Raw genomic sequence first — 23,993 nt, forward strand, 5'->3', positions numbered from 1 at the left:
ATAGATAAAAGTCGATGATAAAGATGATGAATACTTAGTTAATTATTCAGATGAATGCTTGAAATTTTATGTTTATTATCAATAAAAATTTGGTTTATATACCATTGATAAAAAGAATAAACAAAACAAGTCTTAATTTTTCTATAGAATTTCTTAACATACAAACAGTAACAACTACATCATTCAAGAAAAAATACGAACTATTGAATATTATTACTTGATTTATGAGCAAATAGGAAAGCCAAATTTCTTCATTTTTGGTTAAAGGAAGTATCTTGCAATTGGCATCAAATTAAACTAATTGTTACAGTAAATTATTTAAGAAGTTGAGTTCAGATAAGCAACATAATACCTCTAAAGAAATGTTTTATATTTCTCGAACTAAGACATAAAAATTTTTGATATTATATAAGAAAATAAATCAATAAAATTTAAGAGAATATTATAAGCTATTTGTTAATTATATTTAATGAATAAACGTTACATATAATTCAGCAATACAATTAAAATATATAAATAATACTGAATAGCTCAAGGTGCTCAATATTTCAATAGTTTTAAAGCTTTATTTTCATTCATCAATGAGGAAAATCCAAGATTTATTAATTATAAAAGGCAGTCAAGAGTAAATTGTCTTGTAGATCTTGTTATTAAAAAAAGAAATAAATGTTTTTTAAAACATTTATTTAAATGATTATTAATATAATATGCAAGAAAAAACAGAAAATTTAATAAAAATTAAATAAAGTAATATTTAAATAAATTATAATAATTGTTGTTGTATCTTTCTTAATTATATTTAGAACCTTTTTATTTTAGTATCTTTATAGTAATTAAAAATTTTTTTTATAAATTGTCAAAAGTTTTGTAATAATAAAATTAGGGAAATTTCAAGGAATTTCTTTTAAAATATAAACCCGTTTAATCATTTTGTAATTTCATCAAAAATATTTCCCCTCGCGAATTTATAACAATAAATAATATGACTTTTCCTGTACTTTCTCTTCTTGGATGGTTTCCAGTAGGTCAAAGGAGCAACTTCTGAATTTCCCAGAAGAAATTATTACTTTGGTAAATTAAATAACCTTGAAAATCGTCTTATATATATATACACACACAAGTGTGAAGGGATGAAACTATATTAAATATAATATTGAATTAACGTCGCCATGAAGTGCTTGGTAAATATATCTGTAATGTAATTTAATTTACTTTTTAAATATTTATTTACAAAAGTTTCGTTTTTTTTGCAGATCTTGGCCATTTTGTTAATTGTAATTCTTGCAAATGTTAATGCTATCAAATTTCCTGGTATCAGCACCTATCATGGATACGGAGGAGGTTTAGGAGGAGGAGGAGGAGGAGGAGGAGGTTATGGAGGAGGAGGGTATGGGGGATACGGAGGATATGGAGGAGGACATAGTGGATATGGAGGTGGCAAAGTAATTAAAATTTTCGTTAGTGGTGGAAAAGGTGGAGGGCTTGGAGGTGGATATGGAGGATACGGTGGCGGACGTGGGGGATACGGAGGTGGATATGGAGGATACGGAGGAGGACAAGGAGGATACGGAGGTGGATATGGAGGATACGGAGGAGGACAAGGAGGATACGGAGGTGGTTATGGAGGTGAAAAAAGTGGAGGATTTGGAGGTGGATACGGAGGCTTCGGTGGTGGATACGGAGGATTAGGAGGTGGTTTCGGAGGATTCGGAGGTTTCGTAAAACATGGAGGCTTTTATAAACATAAGGGTTAAAAGTTAATAAAATAGTTTTCATCTTTCATTATGGTTTAAACCGCTTCTTTATGATACTTAATATATTAATTTTTATTTAAATTTATAATGAAATAATAAGAAAAGCGATTTTTTTGACACATTTCGTTTTGTGCTTCGATGACATTAATTTCAAATATTTTTTTTTCTGAAACAATTTACAATAATGTTTTCTTAATATTTTCTATAATTGTATTTAAATTATTTTAATAATAATTTTTGGAATACTTTATATTTTGTCTGATGTTATAAATTTTGTTATGTATTAGTTCGTATTTATAAAAAAAATTTATTTCGGTAGTTTTAGATATATTATTTAAATATTAATATACTATACATTAAAACATGTTTAATAAAGTCAATTTTTGTTTGTCATAACGATGTGTTTGATTATTGAAAAAAACTAATTTCTTAAATGACAAATCTGTAAATACATACACAGTCGAATTTTCGATAAAAGCCATCTCTCAACAACGGTTACCTGTAAACAGGGGCTATATTTTTGAACAAAACGAGAATTCTTACCCTTAATAATTAAAAATATAAAAGTTCCTTTTAATAACATATAGTACAGTAGAGTCTCGAAAACTCGGCACTCGATAACCCGGCAGTCCGGATAACTCGGCCACACCCTGGCAGGGCAAAAAAAATCCTTAGTTAATTAATTTTCATTATAGACAGCTTTATGCTTCATAAAGTATTTTTCTGAGGTCTGTCTTATCAGGTAAATTACTGTACACAGTGTATTCATTAATTTTCATTTTCATGTAGTAAAGGCTCTATGCCTTCATAAAAGACATACTTTTCCTTTGTTTAAGGGTATTTGGGAAGTTTTGGGTGTTGTATTCTCAAGTAAACAATACATACAAGTGCAGTCAAGTACAAGAGTATTTTCTGAAGAAACACTCATACTTATTTTTTTTAACCCCATTCCCGATAACCTGGCATTTTCACAAAGTCGGCCACCCTTCGGTCCACATTAGGCCGAGTTTTCGAGACTCTACTGTAAAAGATGGCGTAACCAAAATTTTAAATGTTGCCGGGAAAGTTGAGCACCTCGTTGCTGAATTTTTTAATATTTGCTTCAATATTTCATTCGTTTTTTTAAACATGCTTGATTTAGGAATTGTTTTTTACTTAAAATAATTACAAAACATTTACATTAAAAGCAAATTAAGAGAATCTTGTCTAATAATAGAAAAATAATAGAAAACATTTTTCAAATTAATATTTTAAAGATCGTTACCTAAATTAAATTGAATTTTTATTAAATTGGCCGAGGCGTCTGGATTTCTCCACGTGTCTAACATCTAAACAGGAACCAGTTTCTCATATGAAGTTTAGTCGAGAGGCATTCCACCTTTGTCAGATACCCCGTGTATTGCGTTGCCGTATCCTATTAAACTATTAAACCAAACTCTCACCATCCGGCTGTCCTTATTGTAAGCCTGGTCGAACCCACGACGAGCATTAAAAAATGGCTTACTTAGTTTCGAAAGGGCGGAAAGACTGATATTCAGATAGACAGATAGACAGATTCATTTTATTTTAAAATGTTATATATCATATTATTTCAGGTATAATAGAATAATAATGGAGAAAGTTTGGGTGAAATGAATTACTCTAAGCTTTTTGCGTCATGTTTTAAAAAGTTTTTATTTTTGTGTTTTGTCCGTACCTGCCACTACTATGTTGAACTTTCTAGAAGTTAAGAAAGTACTTAGCGAAACTCATTTAGGTTTCGTTGAAAAAAATTTTTGTCTGTGCACAGCGGTGCCCGCAGACTACGAAAAAAGGGCACAAGCTATTAAAAAAAAAGGACATCGTACAGTACCTTAAGCAAGAAGCTTTAAACTCTACTATATTCAATGTCAGATCAGCGCTCCCACAAGATACACAGATTGCACTCGAGGCTAACTTGACCTTGAAAACAAAAAATGGGGTTTTGGTTAACATACGACGAAGTTGCATGGATCAATGAACAAGTATCTTTCATTAATTTCGTTTATATTTGTAGAGTAGACTAGAAGTCATAAATTTTCTGTTGTTTAGGGACTTCTCGGAGATTAGAAAAAGGGGCAAGTGCCCCAAGTGTCCCAATGTACGGGCGCCCCTGTCTGTACATGAGCGACGATAACACGTAAATACTTCGTAAATTGTTATCAGCACAAACAATAAACTGAAATATTACGCTTATGATTACAAATAAAAATACAAATCTGTTATTAAGAAAACGCAGAGGAATTTTTGACTATGTTATGCTGTGGTAAGCCGAATTTGGCAGTAGTCAACAACTAAAAATTCTCGTTTTTCATATTGCGTTGCGGATCGGGTGATTTAGATCACTTTAGATGAAGTGAAGTGAATTCACAGAAGCTGTATGAACAGAAATGACCATCTGTTATCATGATCTTTTCATTTTAACATATGGTAAGCTAGTCAAATATTATGGCTTTAGTACAATTGCATGATATATGCCTGGTCTCAAATTATACCATTATAATCAAGACCTAACTCACAATGGGAGCTGGCCAGATAATCAGCAGGAATAACTGAGACCTAAGTTTATTGGGAGTGATGATATTTATTATGATATGGAGTGAAGTTATGTTATTATGGTATTATGGTATTTAAATCACTGGTTGTGATACTTTTTACAGTGTAGTTAATTTAATTTTCTCTGTTATCGTCTTTTTACAGTAAGTGTTTTTACTGAAACTGAACCGTTTTACCCTCACTTATTATACAGTGTTTTAGTGTCAAAAGTCACTTTAGTAATTATATTTTATAATATAAAAGTCACATCATATTAATTTATATAATAATGAAAACTTTTCTCTTAATAACATCAAATAAAATATTTGAATAAATACTATTTAAATCGTTTTCATTAGTTTTTTTCCTGTTTTCGGTTGATAAAACAATCAATGGCATAATTAATTTCGTTATTATTATTATTTTGAAATTAAAACGATATCTTTCAAAATTCAGAGAATTGTTAACTCACTTCGAGATATATAGTAATTTGTTTTAACAATTTATTCGTTTTTACTTTAGACTATAATTATTTTCGATATACAATAAAAGTTCATTAAACCGTTACACAGACAGTGTAATTCGGTGAAGTATACTTAGTGTACATTGTATCGTGTTGAACGAACTTCGTCAGAGTTAGAAAACGTGTTTTCTGTTTAGTAACATACGTGACTAACGCATTTTCTTTCCCATAAGACCAATGCGAAGACATGCACCTGAAAACGAGTTTCTCATATTCAGAGCATGTATATCTTTTATAAATCATATTTACATAATACATGTCCGGAGAAATAAATATTACATGCAAACAATTCATTGTGGATATTGATTTTATGCAATAACGTTTTTATTGATGTTTTCTCAGGCTTTTTAATCAATCTTAACTTAACATGCACTATAGCATCTTCAGAGTGATTAAAGATGAGTGAGTAAACAAGTCGGAAGCATACAACAGTATGTATTGATACAGCAATGTCCTTCAGAACCATGCAAATAATCAAATTTTGAGAAAATACCAAAACGCCCAGTAATTCGACATCTACGAGACAGGGTGTGTCGGATTAACGAACTTCTACTGTGAATGATTTGAACTAAATTATATGTAAAATTTTTATCTAAAGAATCGCGCTAAAATTAATCAAAGTATGGGTTGGCTTGTAAATTGATTTGAGAAAACGTAACCTTTGAAATTCGAGATTAAAATTCACGAATAAGTTATATATGCTCATAATTAGATTCATTCTCTTAAGAAATGATCCAATGTTATGTTTCCAGAGCTTTTATAGAGCTCAATGCAGGTTTGAACATTATGTTTTTACGTAATTTTCACAAGATAAATTGAAATAAATTTTAGAAAATAAACACATTTTAATAAATCTGTAATTTAATTTATAACTGAAAAATATTTAAAAGTTTTAAAAAAAAACTGTGAATATTTTAAATTTTTAAAGTCAGAATGCCTATTTTAGAATGCATTTTTATCATTTTTTATTGAATTTAAAATCATTTTTACACATTTGGACATAAAAACTTGACCTAATGTTACGATAAGCATTTTTCTTTTTTTGATTAAAAGAACATTTAGAGATAATGTTCTTATAAATTTCACATTTACTTACACGTATATCTCGATACTTTTTCCGTACAAAAAAAAAGTGTAAAAACACGAATATTGGAAATAATTATTAAATTTATTAAATGAGAAGAATTACGAAAAATTACATCATTACACACAAAACTTTTGTGTATATTATAGATATTCGCTGTACTTCAGAATAATATAAAGCAGTGATTTATATATTAAAAGCTAAATGCAATGATTGAGAATATATCACCCTTTAACGTCAAAAAATTGAAAAGTATACAAACAGTAAATCGTTCTCCTTATTTTCCAAAATCTTTAAAAATTGTTCATGCTGTTTAAATCATAATTCTGAAAACAAAAAACAGCAATATATATTCTTAACTCATTGAATAGTGACAATTCCATTAGTTTATTCTAATTATTCTAAATATAAATCATTACTTTCATAAATTAGAATTTAAGAAATTTCTCTCTGCATATAATACTTATTTGATTTTTTATTTTATGATATCTCTCGTACCATCGTTATTTAATATGCTATAATTAGTGTCACCACATAAAATGATTTATTTATATTATGATTTACAAGTTATGTGTGATGTTAATCAGGTCTGTAACATATAAAACAGAAAAATCTCCCGATAGAAGACTAATGAAGAAAAACATTAAAACGTCATCCCGGAAACTTAAGCTTTCAAATGATGCTGATATAACTTGAACGAATCCCTTATGTGCATGATGAGAATAATAAAATGGCTTAAACAATTTATTCAGTTTTATATTTAAAATAAGAAACATTTCAAATAGTTTGTCCCCAGTTATTTTTGCCTTGGAATGTCAATCTGAGAACCAGAACCAAACATTCGTTTATTGAGGCAGAAGAAGAAATCCTGGGCGTTGTATTTAAAGAAAACTTATAGAACAACTGGAAATTCTTTCAACACTTGTACAGATAAGTTTTGATGATAAAAATTTGATACGCTGAATCTAAATAAGATTATTGAAAGTTTAATTTGCTTGGTTTGTAAGTCACCTACATTAGTTTTGAAAGACAACTACAAAAATTATTGTTAGCGTCAGACATCACATTATTTTCTTCTTCTGTTTCTTGAGCATTAAGCGTGTGATACACTTTCAAAAGTATTTCGTTATTCATCTCTTGATAATGTGCTGGGAAAAAATTATTCCAAACTGTGGGATGTTTAACTGTAGGCAAAATGAACCATTTTGTTTTAACATTTGTGAAATTCAAGATAGAAAAATGTTTATTTATCCTTTTTAAGCCATGCTTTAATGAGTGGTTCACACACTTCCTTTTCTTTTGTAAGTGCATAACTTCCAACTGTTTTTTAACCGCTAACACTGTCGGTAAAGATATATCTAAATTACAATCACCTTTTAGTATAGTTACAGCAATTGCAATAGATTCAATACAATATAATCATAAGATTGTAATGTATTCAGACAAAAACTCAATGTCAGCTATAGTAAACGATCTAAGGTTAAACTTCTCACATAGCTCAATTAGTTTTGCTTCCTGAGAAAAAAGAATTATGATTGAGGTGTAGTAGGAATTCCAACACATTTCACAATGCACAGTGAACTATTTATACATACTTTCAATTTCATCGTTAGCTTTTGTTTCAGCTCACTAAAAATCACAATGATGAAGCTTTCTTAAATGCACATTTGCGTTTCATGTTGTAATTTGATGTTTGACAAATTAAAACATAAGACAAAAATTTTTGACATCTTTAGTGGCTACTAAGTTAGATATATGAGAAAAATATTTGATTTGTTTTGGGAAAAAAACTAGGTTCATCGTCTGTTGAAAGAACTGAAATGTCCAGCATTTCACAATCGCTTCCATCAACTGAATTTTTCCAGTTACTTGTTTCTTCATCTGAATTGGAATACTCTGAGGCTATATAGTCACCAATAGGTATATTAAACACGTAAGCGCTTTTCCAAATTTACTTGTATTGTCGATTACTGTATTTTCCTCATATCAATTGAAAATTCACAGAAAATTTGATATAAGAAGTTAGCAATTCTGTCAAATATGTGATTGTAATTCAACTTAAGACAGGCTTAAAAAATAATTTAGGGGTCAAATGAATTTAAGTCAACATAATGAACGTCATTCCCTTGTAACACTTGTTGGTTGTTTTGCAATTGCATTGATTACTAAAAACTTAAAAAAAACTTTTTAACTGTTTAATAAAAACTTTGTTTCTCGAAACTGTGAATTTTGAAAAACCGAAACTTTTATCAAGCCCACAAAAGTAAGATAAATGTGTTTAAATTTGAACATAGCATAGTTTTCTAGCTTTTAAATTCACATACCAGTTACCTTTATAGAAGTTAAATGACCTCTTCCAATGCTAACAAAAATTGCTTGTACCTCTAAAATCTCAAAACGAATTGTCATATTTTTCTCGTAGCTTATCGTAATTTATCTGAGAAAACTGTGAATTTATGCTTATTGTTGCTGGTGAGTAGATATATTATATTTCTCTTCCTGATAGTAAACACTGTTGGTCCTATATTTAATGTAAACCTATATGTTTTACATATTACTGGGACCTATGTGGCTTCGATAACAAAGGATAGGTAGGGCTGTGTCTCAGTTTGAGAAATAAACTGTGGTGGCATGTATTACCGACGGTTGACATGCCACGTTGTATTCGGTCAAATGTGATTGGATTTCAATTCATTTCAATCCAACCACATTTGACCGCATCGTATGTAAAAAATAGTTTCATGAAGTTGTGTATCCGTAGCGGGGATAATTGTAGAAAACAAATGTAAGGAGAGGAGAGGAAAGAGAGAGAGGGGGACATTTATGTTCTGTTTAGATGTTTTCTGAAGTTTATGAAAAATATAATAAATGTAATGCCAGAAGGTTTAATAAGCGCTTTAAAATATGTTTGAAATAATCGTTATAAAGTTTGTGGGCCTGGAATTAATTAATGTATTACAATGTAAACTAAAAATATCTTTTATTGCTTCACTACTTTATATTCTACTAGCAGGGAGGCTCGGCGTTGCTCGGGCAAAAGTAACGATAATGAAGATTAAAATTATTACGTTATAGTCAACCTTACCCGTTTTCACAGAATGCAAGAATTGGGTCCCCCTATTTCCGGACTAATTAGAGAATTATATAAATAAAAGTAGTTTTGCACCTCGCTTTCTCTTAACAATTCCATTGTTACTTAACACCTCCATTGTTAAGTAACACTTCCATTATTAATGGAAGTGTTACTTAACAGGTCCTCTTCCCCGTGGGGAGGGATTTCGAAAAATCCCTTCTTAGCGTGCATTCTCGTGACGTACCCTAACTGTGTACCAAATTTCAACTTTCAACTCCTAACCGTTTGATCTTTGCGCTTATTATTATTATTATTATTATTATTATGATTAACATTATCAACCCGCCTCGATTATATATTAGATACAAATAGCATCTTACCGCCTGTCCAGGAAAGATGTTACTTACGAAAGATAGGAAATTTTGGATGCTTACTACGTTACCAGTAAAAATCTGATGTTTTCCAATAAAACACAGTTAAACAAATATCTCTCAATTTTCCTGTAAAATTTTCGAAGCTTAATGACGAGTAGTTTCCCGTCTGTTACGAAATATTCCTTAACTATGACATCATCCCCAATTCACCTTATTTCCCTATTTAAGTTAAAAAAAAAAAGTTATAAATGCAAATCTCAAGACGTGTTTTTTTGTATCCTATACTAATTTAGTATCATAAAATTCCAATAACACAGAAGATCTAATTCATATAAACATATGGGTTTTGGTTAAAAGTAATATTTTAAATTTATACTGGTTCATCTGAAAAAATCCTAATGATTATTCTATATCTAAGAACATCGTTACACATCCAAAGGCAAAATTTTCACTGATTCTCTGTAAACAAATATTGAATGTTTTTCTATTCCGCCAAAAGTAGAAAACACATACCAACGACATAACGTAAGTTTGTATATGATTGCATTATGTATATACATAGGCAATATTGTTAAATTTATATTATCCAATTTGCCTGTTAATACAAAATCATCAAATAGTATGTGGTTATAAATAAAAACATGAAATTTTATTGAAGATGTACTGTACATTGCAAATCTAGAGAAACTCTTATATCTGACTTTATCTTGTATTTTCAAGTTTTTGAGATAAATTCTTCGTTTATATTTCAATTTTAGACGTTGTCCACAACTGTATATAGTGTCGTCGCTTTCTGTGTTTTATAATGTCTAAGTTATATAATCATTACGAAAGGGTTTATTTAACACGTGAATTGTTTTGAAATGTATGAGAAAACAATACCCTGCATGCTTAATTTTACGGTATGCACCGAAAAGTTCATCATCCTTTTTTTTCTCTCTCTACTCCTTGAGCACTTAGTGACTGTTACAAAAGATCATTCATAGGTTCTGCCAGGCTCTGTATAGGGCAGTCAGATGGAGAAGAACTGAATTCGGCGTATCTGGTCCAGATACGCCGAATTCAGTTCTTTTTTATACGCTTTTGCGATACGATTTCTATAAAGATTTGTAATGATCTGACCTGAATTATAAATTAATTTAGAGAACTAAAATCTATCTTTAATATCTGTTGGGTCAGGTGTTTTCCACGTGTGAAAACCTAACGACCGGGGTTCAATCTGGAACCGATCAGGTTATACCTACGTGTGGGTGCGCGATTCGGGGATGTTTTTTGTTTGGGTTAGTCAGACGAGCAGGACGTGACCGGTGTCCAGTCCGACCGTTATAACCGTTTATTTGTTATATATTAAACGGCGATCTACGATTAGAGATCTTTAAGATCTTTACACTTTAAAAACCTAACAGTGGCGACGAGGATAAAGGATTAAGAATACGGGGAAGGACCCGGAATCAGTGAAATCGCTCGTAAAATCATTACTCGCAGAATAACAGGAGGCCGCACGACGCCGAGAGGAGGCTTTATACGAACTTATCAAAGACATTCGTTCGTCTGCACACACATCTCTCATTGTCGACATCGTCCTCAGGAACACTACCTCAGTTACCGGAATTCTAACCTGATGAAGAAGACGGCTCAAAATTCGACGAGTGGATAAGTCGTTTTGAGTTCGGTTTGGACTTCGTGTCACCCAAGATGGCCGACCAGGAGAAAGTCAAGTTTCTTATGACTAAACTTTCTGCGTCCGCCTTCAGCGAGTACAATAAGTACTGTATACCGAAGTGTATTACGGACTTCGACCACGAGGAAACCACTTCGCGACTTCTCCAACTTTTTAGCAAGAAACGTTCGATCTTCGCGGCCCGCTACGACTGTCTACGCATTGCAATTGACGATGGTGAAAACTTCCGCCATTTCACGAACCGAGTGAGAGCGGCCCGACGACAATATAACTTTCGTGCTCAGACAGAAGAACAGTTCTTTTGTCTAGTCGTTCTCACTGGATTTAAGTCGAAAGCCCATGAGTCATTACGCGCTCGAATTCTTCAGAAGCTTAACTCGGATGGAGAAAACGTTACATTCGACGACGTGATGAACGACTGTAAAAAGTTTATAGCGATGCGTTCCGAAAATAAGTTATACGAAGAAACAGAACGTCTGGTTAATATCGTCCGCGCCAAGACCCCGCCTAAAGAAGAAAAGACCAAGAAAGCAAATCGTCCACCGAGTACGTGCAAGCGATGTGGTGAGTGGTACAAAGACTGTCCACACGTAAGGTACAAATGCCAAAAGTGCAATCGCGTAGGACATTTAGAAAAATTATGTCGACGACCACAGAAGAAAAAGCAAGTGTGCTCCGCCAGGGTAGGAATTATCCAAAATTTTGTAAACGCCTGCCGACTGCTAAAAACGAAGATTGAGGTTAATGGACACCCAGTCGACTTCTATCTCGAAATTAATATTATCGACGAAACGACATACGATGCCATCGGACGACCCACACTCCAGCCTTGTACGGAACGAGCCAGATCTTACGACGGAAGCCACCATTCATACAGATCTCTTGCCATCATTCTTAGGGAAGGGACGCATCACCTTCTGTCACAATGATGTCCGCAAAGAAGAACCGTTTTATGTAACCAAGAAAGGAGTTCTCAACCTCCTCGGAATCGATGCTATGTATCACTTTCAATTCTTCGCTGCTAAGGTCTATGATGTCAACATCTGAAGAAGCCAAACAATGAGCTTCGAGTCATCGAATTTCCAGTGCATTCTGGAAATTGCAGCGCAACTTTCCAGAAGTTTTCGAGGAAGGACTTTCTGCAAGGTAACGAAAGCTTCGTTAAAGTTGAAGCCAGACGTCTCACCTGTCAAACGCAAAGCCAGATCAGTTTCCTACGCCTCACGACCGAAAGTGGAAGAGGAACTCGATCGCCTGCTGAACTTAGGAGTCATCACACCCGTCGACTATGTCGAATGGGTCACTCCTATCATAGTAATTACGAAACCTAACGGATCGTCACGTCTTTGTGTAGTCTACACACAGACTACTCAAAGGGTCTCAACGACGCTCTCCAGCTCAATCAGCACTCATTACCACTTCCGGAAGACATCTTTTCCACACTCAACGGTGGTCGAATATTTTCACAAATAGACTTTTCTGAGCCTATTTGCAAGTGGAACTCGAGGAAACTTCCAAGAAATTCTGCAACATTGCAACACACCGCGGATTCTACGAATTCCAACGTCTTTCATTCGGAGTGAAATCGGCTTCAGGCATCTTCCAATCGGTCATGGACTCCATGATCGATTGGAAGATGCCTGGAGCCGGAAATCATGATCTCGGGACTATCGTTTGCCTTTGCATATCTAGACGATTTAGTCATCGTTAGTTGCAACGTGGACGATCATCACCGACATCTCCACGAGGTGTTCCATCGTATCCACAACTATGGGTTCCGAATCCGACCGGAGAAGTGCGCATTCTTCAAGGATACCATCAAATACTTAGGCTACATCATCGATAAGGACGGACGCCGCCCGAACCCTTCTAAGGTCAACGCTATCATCAATATGCCACCGCCGACAGACCTATCCACACTTTGCTCATTTCTCGGTATGGTAAACTGCTACCAAACCTTTGTTCACAACATGCGTCAAATTCGCCAACTACTAGACGAATTACTCCAGAAAGACCTAAAGTGGCAGTGGTCGAACAAATGTCAACGGGCCTTCCAGTGCATCAAGGACATTCTCAAGTCGGATTTACTTCCCACACACTATGATCCGACGCTCGATATCATTGTCGCAGCCGACGCGTCAAGTCTAGGGCTTGGTGCCGTCATCTAACACCGCCTGCCCGACGGATCAATCAAGGCTATCGCTCACTCGTCTCGCGCGCTCACTCCAGCCGAGAAGAACTATAGTCAAATCGAAAATGAAGGTCTTGCACTCATCTTCGCTGTTCACAAGTTCCACAAGATGATTTACGGACGACCTTTCACGCTTCTCACGGATCACAAACCTCTCCTCGCCATCTTCGGCAACAAGAAAGGTATTCCGACACACACAGCCAACCGTTTGCAACGCTAGGCAACGACTCTTCTTGGATACGACTTCAAGATCGAATATCGGAAAACTACTGAATTTGGACAAGCTGATGCTTTATCACGCCTCATCTCCGCTCAACCATTAAGGGATGAAGAATCACCACCCGAGAAAGTAACATCGCAGTCTCCGCGCCTATTCGCCCGTACTCGAATCCCAACTGGACGGCTTCGAGTCAACCCTTCTGGAAAGAACAATTATGCGGCATAAACTGCAGGTGTTTTCCATGTGTGAAAACCTAACGACAGGGGTTCAATCTAGAACCGATCAGGTTACACCTACGTGTGGGCGCGCGATTCGGGGATGTCTTTTATTCGGGTCAGTCAGACGAGCAGGACGTGACCGGTGTTTAGTCCGACCGTTATAACCGTTTCTTTGTTATATATTAAACGGTGATCTACGATTAGAGATCTTTACACTTTAAATTAAGAACCTAACAATATCTATATTATAAATAATTTCTTCTCAAATCTAATAACGATTATGGTAACAATTTTAGCCAATGTTACCTTAAGTCTTTAATATTTTCTTGCAAATAAACCTTTAAACTTTCGCCAGACTAGTAAATATTCTGAAATTTTGGTTTAGGCCTATATAATACGGTTATACGAACAAAAATTAATTGAAAGCTTCGAAAAATTCACAATTATTAAGTTCTATAATAAATAATTTAAGTATATTAAATTAGTATTTAAATGCGCCATTCATTAATCTACATTTTAAAATATTACATAAATTTTATTTAAAATTAAATAATTTATTTTGCAGAATGAGAAAATTTCATGCTATTTAAAGATAAAGTAAAACAGATATACGAAAATTTTAAATTTAAAGAATAGAAATTATCTTTAACTTTTTCATTTAAAATATTACTTTTATTTATCCAGAGAATCCACTGCCAAAACGGGTCCACTGACTTATATCATGTAGTGTGTCGTTCTGAGCTTGATTTTCCTGTTTCTTATTGTCTTCTGCCTCCAGAATTACAAGGGTATCTCCCTTTTCTGCTGGTAAGACTTTTTCGTTTGTTGTATCATGTTTGAAAGCACTTCCATGCTTATTACCTTTTTTTGACGGAGCATTTCTATCAGCTTTGATGACAGAAAAAATAACTATCAAAATGAAAATCAAGACCTGAAAATAAAAAAATAAAATATAATATAATATACTAAAAGTTTAAATTATTTCCATTATATAGAGATATAAATATCTAATAGTTTAGAATATATCTTACCAAATTTTTCATGTTGAAACCTTAGAGAAGCCGTAAGATTAAATACTTCTTGAGTGTATGCTGTACAGCAATAAACCAGTAGAGCAACATCAGTGACGAAATCGTCCTTCAACTCACCTGAAAGTATTCATTTTCTAAGGTCTAAGCGAATAAACAGGTTGATTTAAATATTCTTCCAGGGGATTTCTGGCCAGTTTTCTTTGATAGCAATAAATATCAAATAATTTTGAATTTTTAAAAGATCTCTGACATTTTATAGCATCATTTTACATCAGGAAAGAAATTATTAGCAAAATATGAATATTACTACTAAAATTTAAAAAAAAAATTATTTTTTAATTTAATATTGATTATAAATATTTAATAAATTTAAATTTATTATACAATTAATTGATTAAAATTCATTTGAAATTATTTTAAACACAATAAAAAATAAAACCTTAAAAATTGTTGGTTTGTTTTACTTCTGGACGGTCTTTTATTAGAGACAAGGAACTAAGAAAACTCAGAACAGAACGAACAATTTATTTGTTATGACATCGTCGCAATGACGGGCTGCAATTTTTAATTATATTTTTAATTTATTTAACTTAAAATATATTCTCTCCATCTCAAAATAGCTGTGGCTTGCACCTGTACATCATACTTTTCTTTTAACAATAGAGTCGTGCTGGTCATCTATTAGTTGCTTTCGGGGGAAAAGATTTGAATTGAAATAACGTGATTTCCTCTTTGTATCGGAAGTTCTTATATGGTTAATCAGGGTTTCCTGCTCCTAACGTTTCCATATCTTGTTTCGTCTTTCAATTATATAACTCCGTTCTCGAGATTAAGGCAAGACAGGCAGAAAATGAAAGGACAGTAGTGAGAATTTATAGGTCTACAATTTTTTCAAATTGAAGCCCAAAAATATTCTATTTATTTTTCAAAACAATGCTATGCATTTCAGGTAATTTTACAAAATGTTCTTTTCCATCCCTCTTCAGGCTTTGAAAAAAAAATAGAATATTTTTCTCTTCTGATAGGCAATCGAGAAGTAAAATGAACCAACGACTTTTAAGGTATTAGTTTTTATTGTTTTTAAAGAATGTTTTTACCCCATTTTACATATTTAAGAAAATTATTTTATGTTATTATTAAATTTCATTTGCAAAAATTTAATTTTATATAACAAGTGCTTTTTATTTCGTTGAAATTAAATAATCTATAAATTATATTTGTAGCATATCTATATAAATTTAATAGTCAACTTAATTTTAGAAAATAAATCTTTTAATGATTAAGATATATTTTTGATTTATTTTAATATATTTGAGCTTTACTTTTAATATTTAGCAAGCCATATATTACATTATATCTGTTGCTATAATATGAAATAACTTTTAAAAAATCATTCAAAATATAAATAAAAAACACACACCAAGCCCTTGTTTAATGTCGTTTTGTTATAACATTGATGAGAAAAAATACAAGACCTACAATTATTCTTGTTAAATTTTTTTTTATAAACAGTAAAATTGATTCTACGATATGGAAATTCAATGCTGGAGATTGAAAACAATCCAATAATAATATAACATTAGCCAAATTCTTTTAAGACTGTAGCCGAGCCAGTTAAAGCATTAGCCTCCAGATTACAGGGTTCCCCAAGCGAGTAACTCCCCAGAATTTTTCATAAATGGCCCTCGTCTCTCATCGCCCGGTCGTTTCATTTTAGGCCATATCTGATGATTATGATTAAAAATACTCTTTTGATACCCACAACTTTGATACCCAAAACTTAAAAAATTTTTTTTCTTGAAATCTGATTATAATATGCATTCATTATACTTTTATCTTGCTTACAAATAACGAGAACGTATGTAAACATTAACAACACATAAGACATTTAATGTAAACTGTAATTAAACTCGCGCCATTTTCATTCGCCATTTTTACTTTATACAGCGCCCTCTATAGTTTGTTGAAATCTCCAATTGTTTGTTTTTAAACCACGTTGTGGTAGGAAAATATCCTTACAATATTCACTCGCAAACATTTATTCTTTTTTGCTCATCTTCGCCCTTATAATTGATGACGAATCAGCTTTACCCGCCATCGCTACGATTGCCGTCACATACTGATTCCTTAAATTGGGTAAATAATTATCTTGTCTTTATTCATCTTTTTTAAATGTACGTATAGGTCATATTTATTTTTACGTTTAATATTTAGAAACGTAGAAATAAATATGACGGGCCTTTATTTAAAAGTTTGGTTTTTTTATGACAAAATATGCTGTATAAGATTAATTCTTCTTTATATCATTTAGTCTATAGTAAAATTGGTTTCGTTACATGTAATTTTACTTAAATTTTCATTTTAGAAGAATCTATCGACGACGTTAAGTGAGGACTGTGGATGTAGCCATTGGCACTGTGTATGAGGAGATAGTACTTAAATACTGTATATACTTAAGAATAAGTGCATTTACCACATTTTAATTTTTTCTGTACTTGTTTGATGTTTTCTGCATTTATTTATTTACAAAAGTGGAGGCGGTTACCTGGGTCTCTCCGTGGTTACGCTACATAAAGTTTGTGTATATTCTTTTTTCTTTTAATTCTTATTTAATAATCTAAAATCTAAGAATTTTTAGTTATTAAATCAATTCTTTTTACCGTAACAGTCCCTAAATGTTTAATTAAAAATTTTTATTAACGAAAATGCGAATATAAATGAATTAACTTTTAATTTATGCATTTATTTCGTTGTTAAAAATTGTTCATAAAACACAGCGTTCACTTTTTTTTTTAAATTAAGTAGAAGTAATAACTATGATTATTTATTTACTTATAGTTCAACTTTGAATACAATACATGAAATGTTATAAGGATACTCTATTTTTGTAATTCCTTATACAATAATTATTTATTTTATTCATCACAAGTCGAAATTCAAATTATATGAGATTGTAACATTATTATGAATTAATTATATCACTTGAAATGACTGTAGTTTTCCCAGAACTAATTTTCTTTCCAGTTCGACCCTGGACTTGAGCCAACTCATATAAACCAATAACACAATCACGTTAAAATTATAATAATCATTTAACAATACAGTAGAACCTCGATTATCCGGACCTCTATTATCCGGATTTTCGATTGTCCGGATTGTTCAAAATAAACAAAAATTTTAAGAATTTGCTGATTTGCACTTGGCGAATTACGATACTGTTTATGTACGTGATGGAATGCATAACTTTTTTTGTTTCAACGACGTCTCACCCGGCACAGTGGCCGTAAACTCTTAAATATATTTTGCGCCGTAATAAAAATATAACTTGACATACGTATTTATAGATAATTTATTTTCAAATTACTTCATTTCTATGACCAAGGGCGGCATAAAGCATGGGCAACGTGGGCCACCGCCTATGCCATCGTTTTGAAGGTTTATGCATCACTTAAAAGCCGCGAACGCGACGAAAAACGATAGTCGTCATAAAATGATAGATACTTTGTCAAATTTTGATTCATAAATATTTTATAGAATCCGTCTTCTTGCGCCACCAGAGGGCCTTTTAAACAATAGTTAGTCTGTTAGCGTTGGTCAGTAGTAGTCCAAATTCAATACGAACGTTTGTTTCTTGAAAATTTGATCACGATTTAAATACAGTATTTATTTTTAATATTACCGATATGTCATCGAAAAGAAAACGTGTTGTATTATCAGACAAATTAAAGTATTTGTTTCGATTATCCGGATTTTTCCTTATCCGGACTACCTTCATCCCCAATTAGTCCGGATAATCGAGGTTCTACTGTATATACATTATTTGTGAGTGTAAATATGAAAAAAAAAAATTAAATTTGCAAGAGTTTGGCTTGCTAAACACGTCGTAAAATGTAAAAAATTATGCGAATAATTTTAATGGGGCTAGTCAATATGGATGAAGGGATTGGAAGTAACATACAGAGTCGCCCTATTCTTGAGAGATCACAAGTGTTTTTATTCAATGACAACCCAAATCCTATATCAGATAACTTTCACGAATTTTAATATAGTAGAAATACGTGGTTAATAAAGTTCTAGAGACTCTTATAAATTTTAAAAGATTTATTGTAAACATTTTGAAAACGGAAATGTTTCATAGAGTTGATTATGAATTTCGGCACGTATATGACACGCGCGAACAGGTAACAATACCTCTTAAATTATGCGAAAATAGATAAAATACACTTGATCTAAGTGCGACACGTGTATTTTGTAATACATGATTCGTCTTATAATACGCGTGTAAAACTGTTTTGTTGAATAAGTCAAAAGTAACTTACATTGACTAATCTGCGGTTTTATAAAATAATTTTTAAGTTAATAATAGAATTAATTCGTAATATTTTCCATCATATTTTCCCCCTCGCCAGTGGTTAAGGTTACAGCTTATTCCTATCGGTCTGGGAGACACGGAATAGAATCTAGGTGGTCGAAAAACGACATTTTAAGTCGATAAATATAGGGGTGTATAACAATTAGTTATATAATTATGCATGTTGTATTTATTTTATTAAACAATTTAATTGCAGATAAATAGAATTACTAGAACAACAGCCTTTCAATAGAGTCTGCAACGTGAATGGGGGATGAACTAATGCGATAAACAATTGTTCTTGAAATAGATGATTAAATATTTAAACAGCAATAAGTCTTAAATTTCACAAAATATCTGCTTAAATGATGGATAGACAGGGCCGTCAAGAGGGTAACGGCAATTTGGAGTGAAATACGTATTGGGGATCTTATAGCAAATTAAATTATTATATTAAATTAAAGGAAATAAACAAAAAAATTATATAGTGGCCACTACTTCTTCGGGAACAGAGTAATTTGTTTCTTTTATTTCCCTCTGACTTAACTGATTATTAAGATGAATATCTGAAAATTTGTGCTTATTTTCAGTAAAAACATGGTTTGTGTCATTGAATAAAGTAGGGTTTAATCTTTCTATAAAAATTCTAACGTGCAAGAAATAGAAACTAAATCCGTCAAGAAAAGATATGAAACTATCATTTTCATTAAAGCATTATTATCTGATTATGAGCGAATTAAAAAGCCAAAGTTTTTCATTTTTGTCATAAAGAATTATTAAAGTTATTTAAATTTAATTTACTTTTAAAATATTTACAAAATTTTCATTTTTTTGGTAAATATTGGGTATATTATAATTGTAATTATTTTATACGTTAATGTTATTAAGTTTTACCACAAAGCAGTTATTACGAGTAGGAAGGAGATTGAGTCGGTTGTGATGGAAGAAGATACAGTATTAAAAAAATAAAATATGAGAGCTTATTAACATGTTCAAATTGAAATTTTATTTTTAATAATAAAGTAATTATTAATGTATTATGCAGAGAAAGTCAGAAAATTTAATAAGTGAATAAAGTAATATTTTCTTCATTTGTAATTAAATTATAAATTACAATCTATATTAATCAATACAAAGGTTTAATTAAACTTTGCAGTTTAATACCTTTGTATTGATTAATATAGATTGTAGATAATTAAAAAAAGAGGGGAATTTTATGGAATTTCATACAAATAACCTCATAATTTCTTTTTCTGGAATTATCTTAGAAATAACCAAATAACCGCACAATTTCATAAAAAATATTTTCCCTCGCGAATTTATGATAATAAATAATATGAATTTTCATGCATTTCCTCTTCTTGGATGGTTTCCAATAGATCAAAGGGCAACTTCTGAATTTCCCAGAAGGAATTGTTAATTTGGTAAATTAAATAACCTTGAAAATTGTCTTATATAGATAAGGGTGAGAGGAAAAAACAGTATTAATATTGAATTAACGTCGTCATGAAGTGTTTGGTAAATATATGCCTCTAATGTAATTTAAGTTACATATTAAATAATCATTTACAAAAATTTTGTTTCTTTTTTTTTAGATCTTGGCCGTTTTCTTAATTGTAATTATTTCACATGTTAATGCTACCAAGCATTTTGGACATGGAGGTGGCAAAATAATTAAAATTTTCGTTGGCGGTGGAAAAGGTGGAGGATTCGGTGGCGGACATGGAGGATTCGGTGGCGGACACGGAGGATACGGAGGTGGATACGGAGGTGAACATGGAGGATACGGGGGTGGATACGGAGGATTCGGAGGTGGTTTCGGTGGATTTGGATTTGGAGGTTTCGGAAAACATTGGGGGTATCATAAATATAAGGATTAACAGTAAGTAAATTATTTTTGGTCCTTAATTCATAGTTTAACCCGCTGCTTTATAATCTACAATAAGCTAAACATAAATTATGTATACATATATCTAAAATGTTTTACTTATAATTTTCGGAAGATTTTATATTTTAGCTGTTATTATAAATTTCGTTATATATTACTTTGTATTTATTTTACAAATTGTAAATATTTAGTAAAATGTTTCTTAATATTTCCATTGTCGAAACCTTAATCCTGTCTCTCTCCCCCCGGGGGGAATTTCGAAAAATCCCTTCGTAGGATGCGTTTTCGTAACGTACCCTAACTGTGTACCAAATTTCAACTTTCAACTCCTAACCATTTGGGGTCTGCGCTTATTATTATTATTATTGTGTTGGGTTTACTGGGTTACTCGGTTCACACCGGTGGCTTTGTACTATGCCGGAACAGAGTCAAGGCATAGCAACCAAAAATAAAAATTAAATAATGTGTCAGTGTCTGTATTCAGAAATTTCCTAACAATGTGGCATGTATTCAATATAGTGGCCTTGTTGTACTGTAACTTACTTCGTTTTACTGTTAGAGAAAGTAGGTCACACATTAGATTGGTGACGTAGACTGTCGACTTTTTCAGACTGCATCGGACCCTCTCAGGGAAGTGTCTTTTACAAAAGTTATGGTTTATTTTCTGATGCATGCCAATAATGAATATTGTTTTAAAATTAAATACCGGTGAATTAATATAACATAAGTAATAAATCTGAAGATGAATATAAAAAATATTTCCGCATTTTTTTGTTGTTGTTTTGTTCTTTCTTAAAATTTTATTTAGCCTATATTTATTATAAGTAAATTAAGTATATTTACCAAATGCTAATATTTTAAACCGCTGTAATATTTGGGTGTAAATTTGAACAACAAATTTTAAAATTAAATAAAAGATATACTGAAATTTTCTTTTATTTACAATGATTACGTCACTTCTACAGAAAGAAGAACAGGAGACGACCTTCACCCACTTTACAATCCGGGGGGGGGGTAAGGCCGCCAGGCGTCATAATTGTAAACATAACAACCGTTACGTCATCTACAATCATGGATGAAATTCCTTAACTGTCAATTACATTTTCTTGAATTTGATTCGCAGTTTGGAAAAAGTCGTCATGACTTAGCCTAAATGCCTGAAACTTTAAAAAATTATATAAAATTGAAAATAAATTCAAAACTTTTGAAAAAATCGTAATGGATAGAAAATCATAAAGTAATTTAATATAAATTTGAAAAAAAAAATTAGACAAAAATTACCGCAATAAAAAAATTCACATAAAAAAGAATTATGTGACAATAAAGAAAGATTTTTTTCTTTACTAGACGTAACTGTTTAAAAAATTTTTCCGGAAGGAAAACGAGAAAAACGCGTGGGAAAATTCTTAAAAAATTTCCCACGCTTCTTCTCCACAACTAAATGGTAGCGCAGCGTCTGACTACACCACTGTTGAAAGGTTAAAAATCTCAAAACACTTATTGGCAATATTACGATTAAAATACTTCGTATTTATTTAGTCTCTCATAAAAAAATGATTTTGTTTTCATGGTCTTTCAACTGTTCAGTCGTTTTATTCACCCGGACACGGCTAGATGGTGAAAAACGGGACTGATTGATCAAAAATTCTAGAGAAGTTCCTGAAAATTCAGATTCGAACCATGATCTTCCGGAGTGGTAGACTATGCCTTGCCATCTCAATCATCCGGTCGTCCGAATAATGTTTTTTAAACAAATGCCATGTAAAGTTCATTCATTTTTTTCTTTTTCCGACTAATGTACGTTACTTCGAAATTTTTGTTTATCAGCTGAAGATGTACGAAATTGCGAATTTCGATACCCTAAATTGTTTTCTGTACTCCAAATACTATGCACTGTGCATAAGAACGAGTTGTTAGAAAGTCGAGGATAGCCCGTAGTCAATATACAAGCAATTATTTTATTTTTATATTCATTATCTTGCAATAATATACATCTCAAAATTTATAGTAAAATCAATTACTCCAAGACACGCTATTTACTGATTTTAATTTGAATTAAGGTTAATAATATTCTGTAACTCTAATGTCAACTCATGCATCTAACAATTAATATTTACATTTTGATACTGTATGATAGAATGTACTTGCATTTGAATAACCATATTTATAATGGAACATTTGGATTCATGATCTAAAACTTGTAGACATGAATCGTATATGAAACACGTTTAATGAGAAATTTTTGAAATACTGTAAAACGATCCAATTGTGTCAAAAAGATTTCAACTGAATAAATATTAAAAGATAGTCCACTTATATGAAAAAAAGTTAGTTATCTAACTATAGGAATAAATTGCGCTAAAAAGTTAACGTAAAGAGAAATCTTGCAACCAATAAGCTATTGATTAAACAGAGGATTTCCGAAAAGATGTGGCATCTTGGATAATGGTACTTTATTTCTTTGTTTTTTCTTTCTGTTTTTTACTGTTGGATTGATTTATTGCAATTGGTTAATTATTAAAATCATGTCTTCTAGTGATTTAGTAAGAATGGATCTAGAGCCTCGTGAGTCTATTTTTTTTTAGCTCTGAATTTGAGAAATCGTTCAGATGATGTAGTAAAACGACTCCTTTTTTAGCTTGATGGGGAAAAGATAAAAAAGAAAAGATAATTCAGTTTAATTCAATAAAGAAATATTATGCGAGATTTAAGTTTTATTTTTTAGATGCTACTCGAATTTTATACACATTCATTAACATTATAGCTCAGGGTTTTCTAATTGCTTTTTTTTACTTTTTTATTTTTAGAAAGAAGACAATAAACTAAATTCGACGACAAATCTTGAATGTCATCACTATATCCATCATACTTCTTCACACGAGCGAACTTAAAGTATAAGAATCATCGCCATGCTGTTACCAAATAACTAGTTTTTTCCTCCCTTTAAAACACCTCTCTTTTTTAGCCTAAGTTAATCTATGGTAAATTAAAATTATTATAATTAAATTTACTGACATTAAGATTTTAAATTATTTTACAAATAATGATATCT

The 23,993-nt window shown here is 31.7% G+C and overlaps 2 protein-coding genes and 1 long non-coding RNA gene across 4 annotated transcripts; 2 read left to right on the forward strand and 1 right to left on the reverse strand.

The window, feature by feature from the left end:
* The first annotated feature begins 987 nt into the window (after positions 1-987).
* Positions 988-1,754, forward strand: LOC111640251 (ctenidin-3-like). Its single transcript, XM_023386249.1, has 2 exons — positions 988-1,181; positions 1,254-1,754. The coding sequence occupies exons 1-2, from the start codon at positions 1,170-1,172 to the stop codon at positions 1,752-1,754; spliced, it is 513 nt and encodes a 170-aa protein (XP_023242017.1). The 5' UTR covers positions 988-1,169.
* Positions 1,755-5,979: 4,225 nt separating this feature from the next.
* On the reverse strand, positions 5,980-14,830 carry LOC111640248. Its single transcript, XR_002759241.1, has 3 exons — positions 14,703-14,830; positions 14,342-14,602; positions 5,980-6,240 (listed from the first exon to the last, which is right to left on the reverse strand). It is a non-coding gene; the product is annotated as an uncharacterized LOC111640248 (long non-coding RNA).
* Positions 14,831-16,695: 1,865 nt separating this feature from the next.
* Positions 16,696-23,763, forward strand: LOC111640252 (ctenidin-1-like). 2 transcript variants are annotated; one of them, XM_023386251.1, is made up of 3 exons: positions 16,696-16,838; positions 20,649-20,935; positions 23,749-23,763. In XM_023386251.1, the coding sequence occupies exons 1-2, from the start codon at positions 16,776-16,778 to the stop codon at positions 20,931-20,933; spliced, it is 348 nt and encodes a 115-aa protein (XP_023242019.1). In that variant the 5' UTR covers positions 16,696-16,775; the 3' UTR covers positions 20,934-20,935; positions 23,749-23,763. The 2 variants fall into 2 exon arrangements, with proteins under 2 accessions (XP_023242019.1, XP_023242020.1); XM_023386252.1 differs by lacking the exon at positions 16,696-16,838 and adding an exon at positions 20,506-20,571.
* The last annotated feature ends 230 nt before the right edge of the window (positions 23,764-23,993 follow it).

The sequence above is a fragment of the Centruroides sculpturatus genome, unplaced genomic scaffold, assembly GCF_000671375.1.
Source record: "Centruroides sculpturatus isolate CEXI.00-Female unplaced genomic scaffold, Cexi_2.0 scaffold1443, whole genome shotgun sequence".
NCBI classification, from domain to species: domain Eukaryota; kingdom Metazoa; phylum Arthropoda; class Arachnida; order Scorpiones; family Buthidae; genus Centruroides; species Centruroides sculpturatus.

Bases quoted from the DNA above. Each gene is read 5' to 3' on its own strand.
- LOC111640252 (XM_023386251.1), top strand. From the start codon at position 16,776: ATGACGAATCAGCTTTACCCGCCATCGCTACGATTGCCGTCACATACT. The intron at 16,839-20,648 runs GTAAATAATTAT...CTTTTTTTTTAG, and splicing joins ATACTGATTCCTTAAATTGG to ATCTTGGCCGTTTTCTTAAT.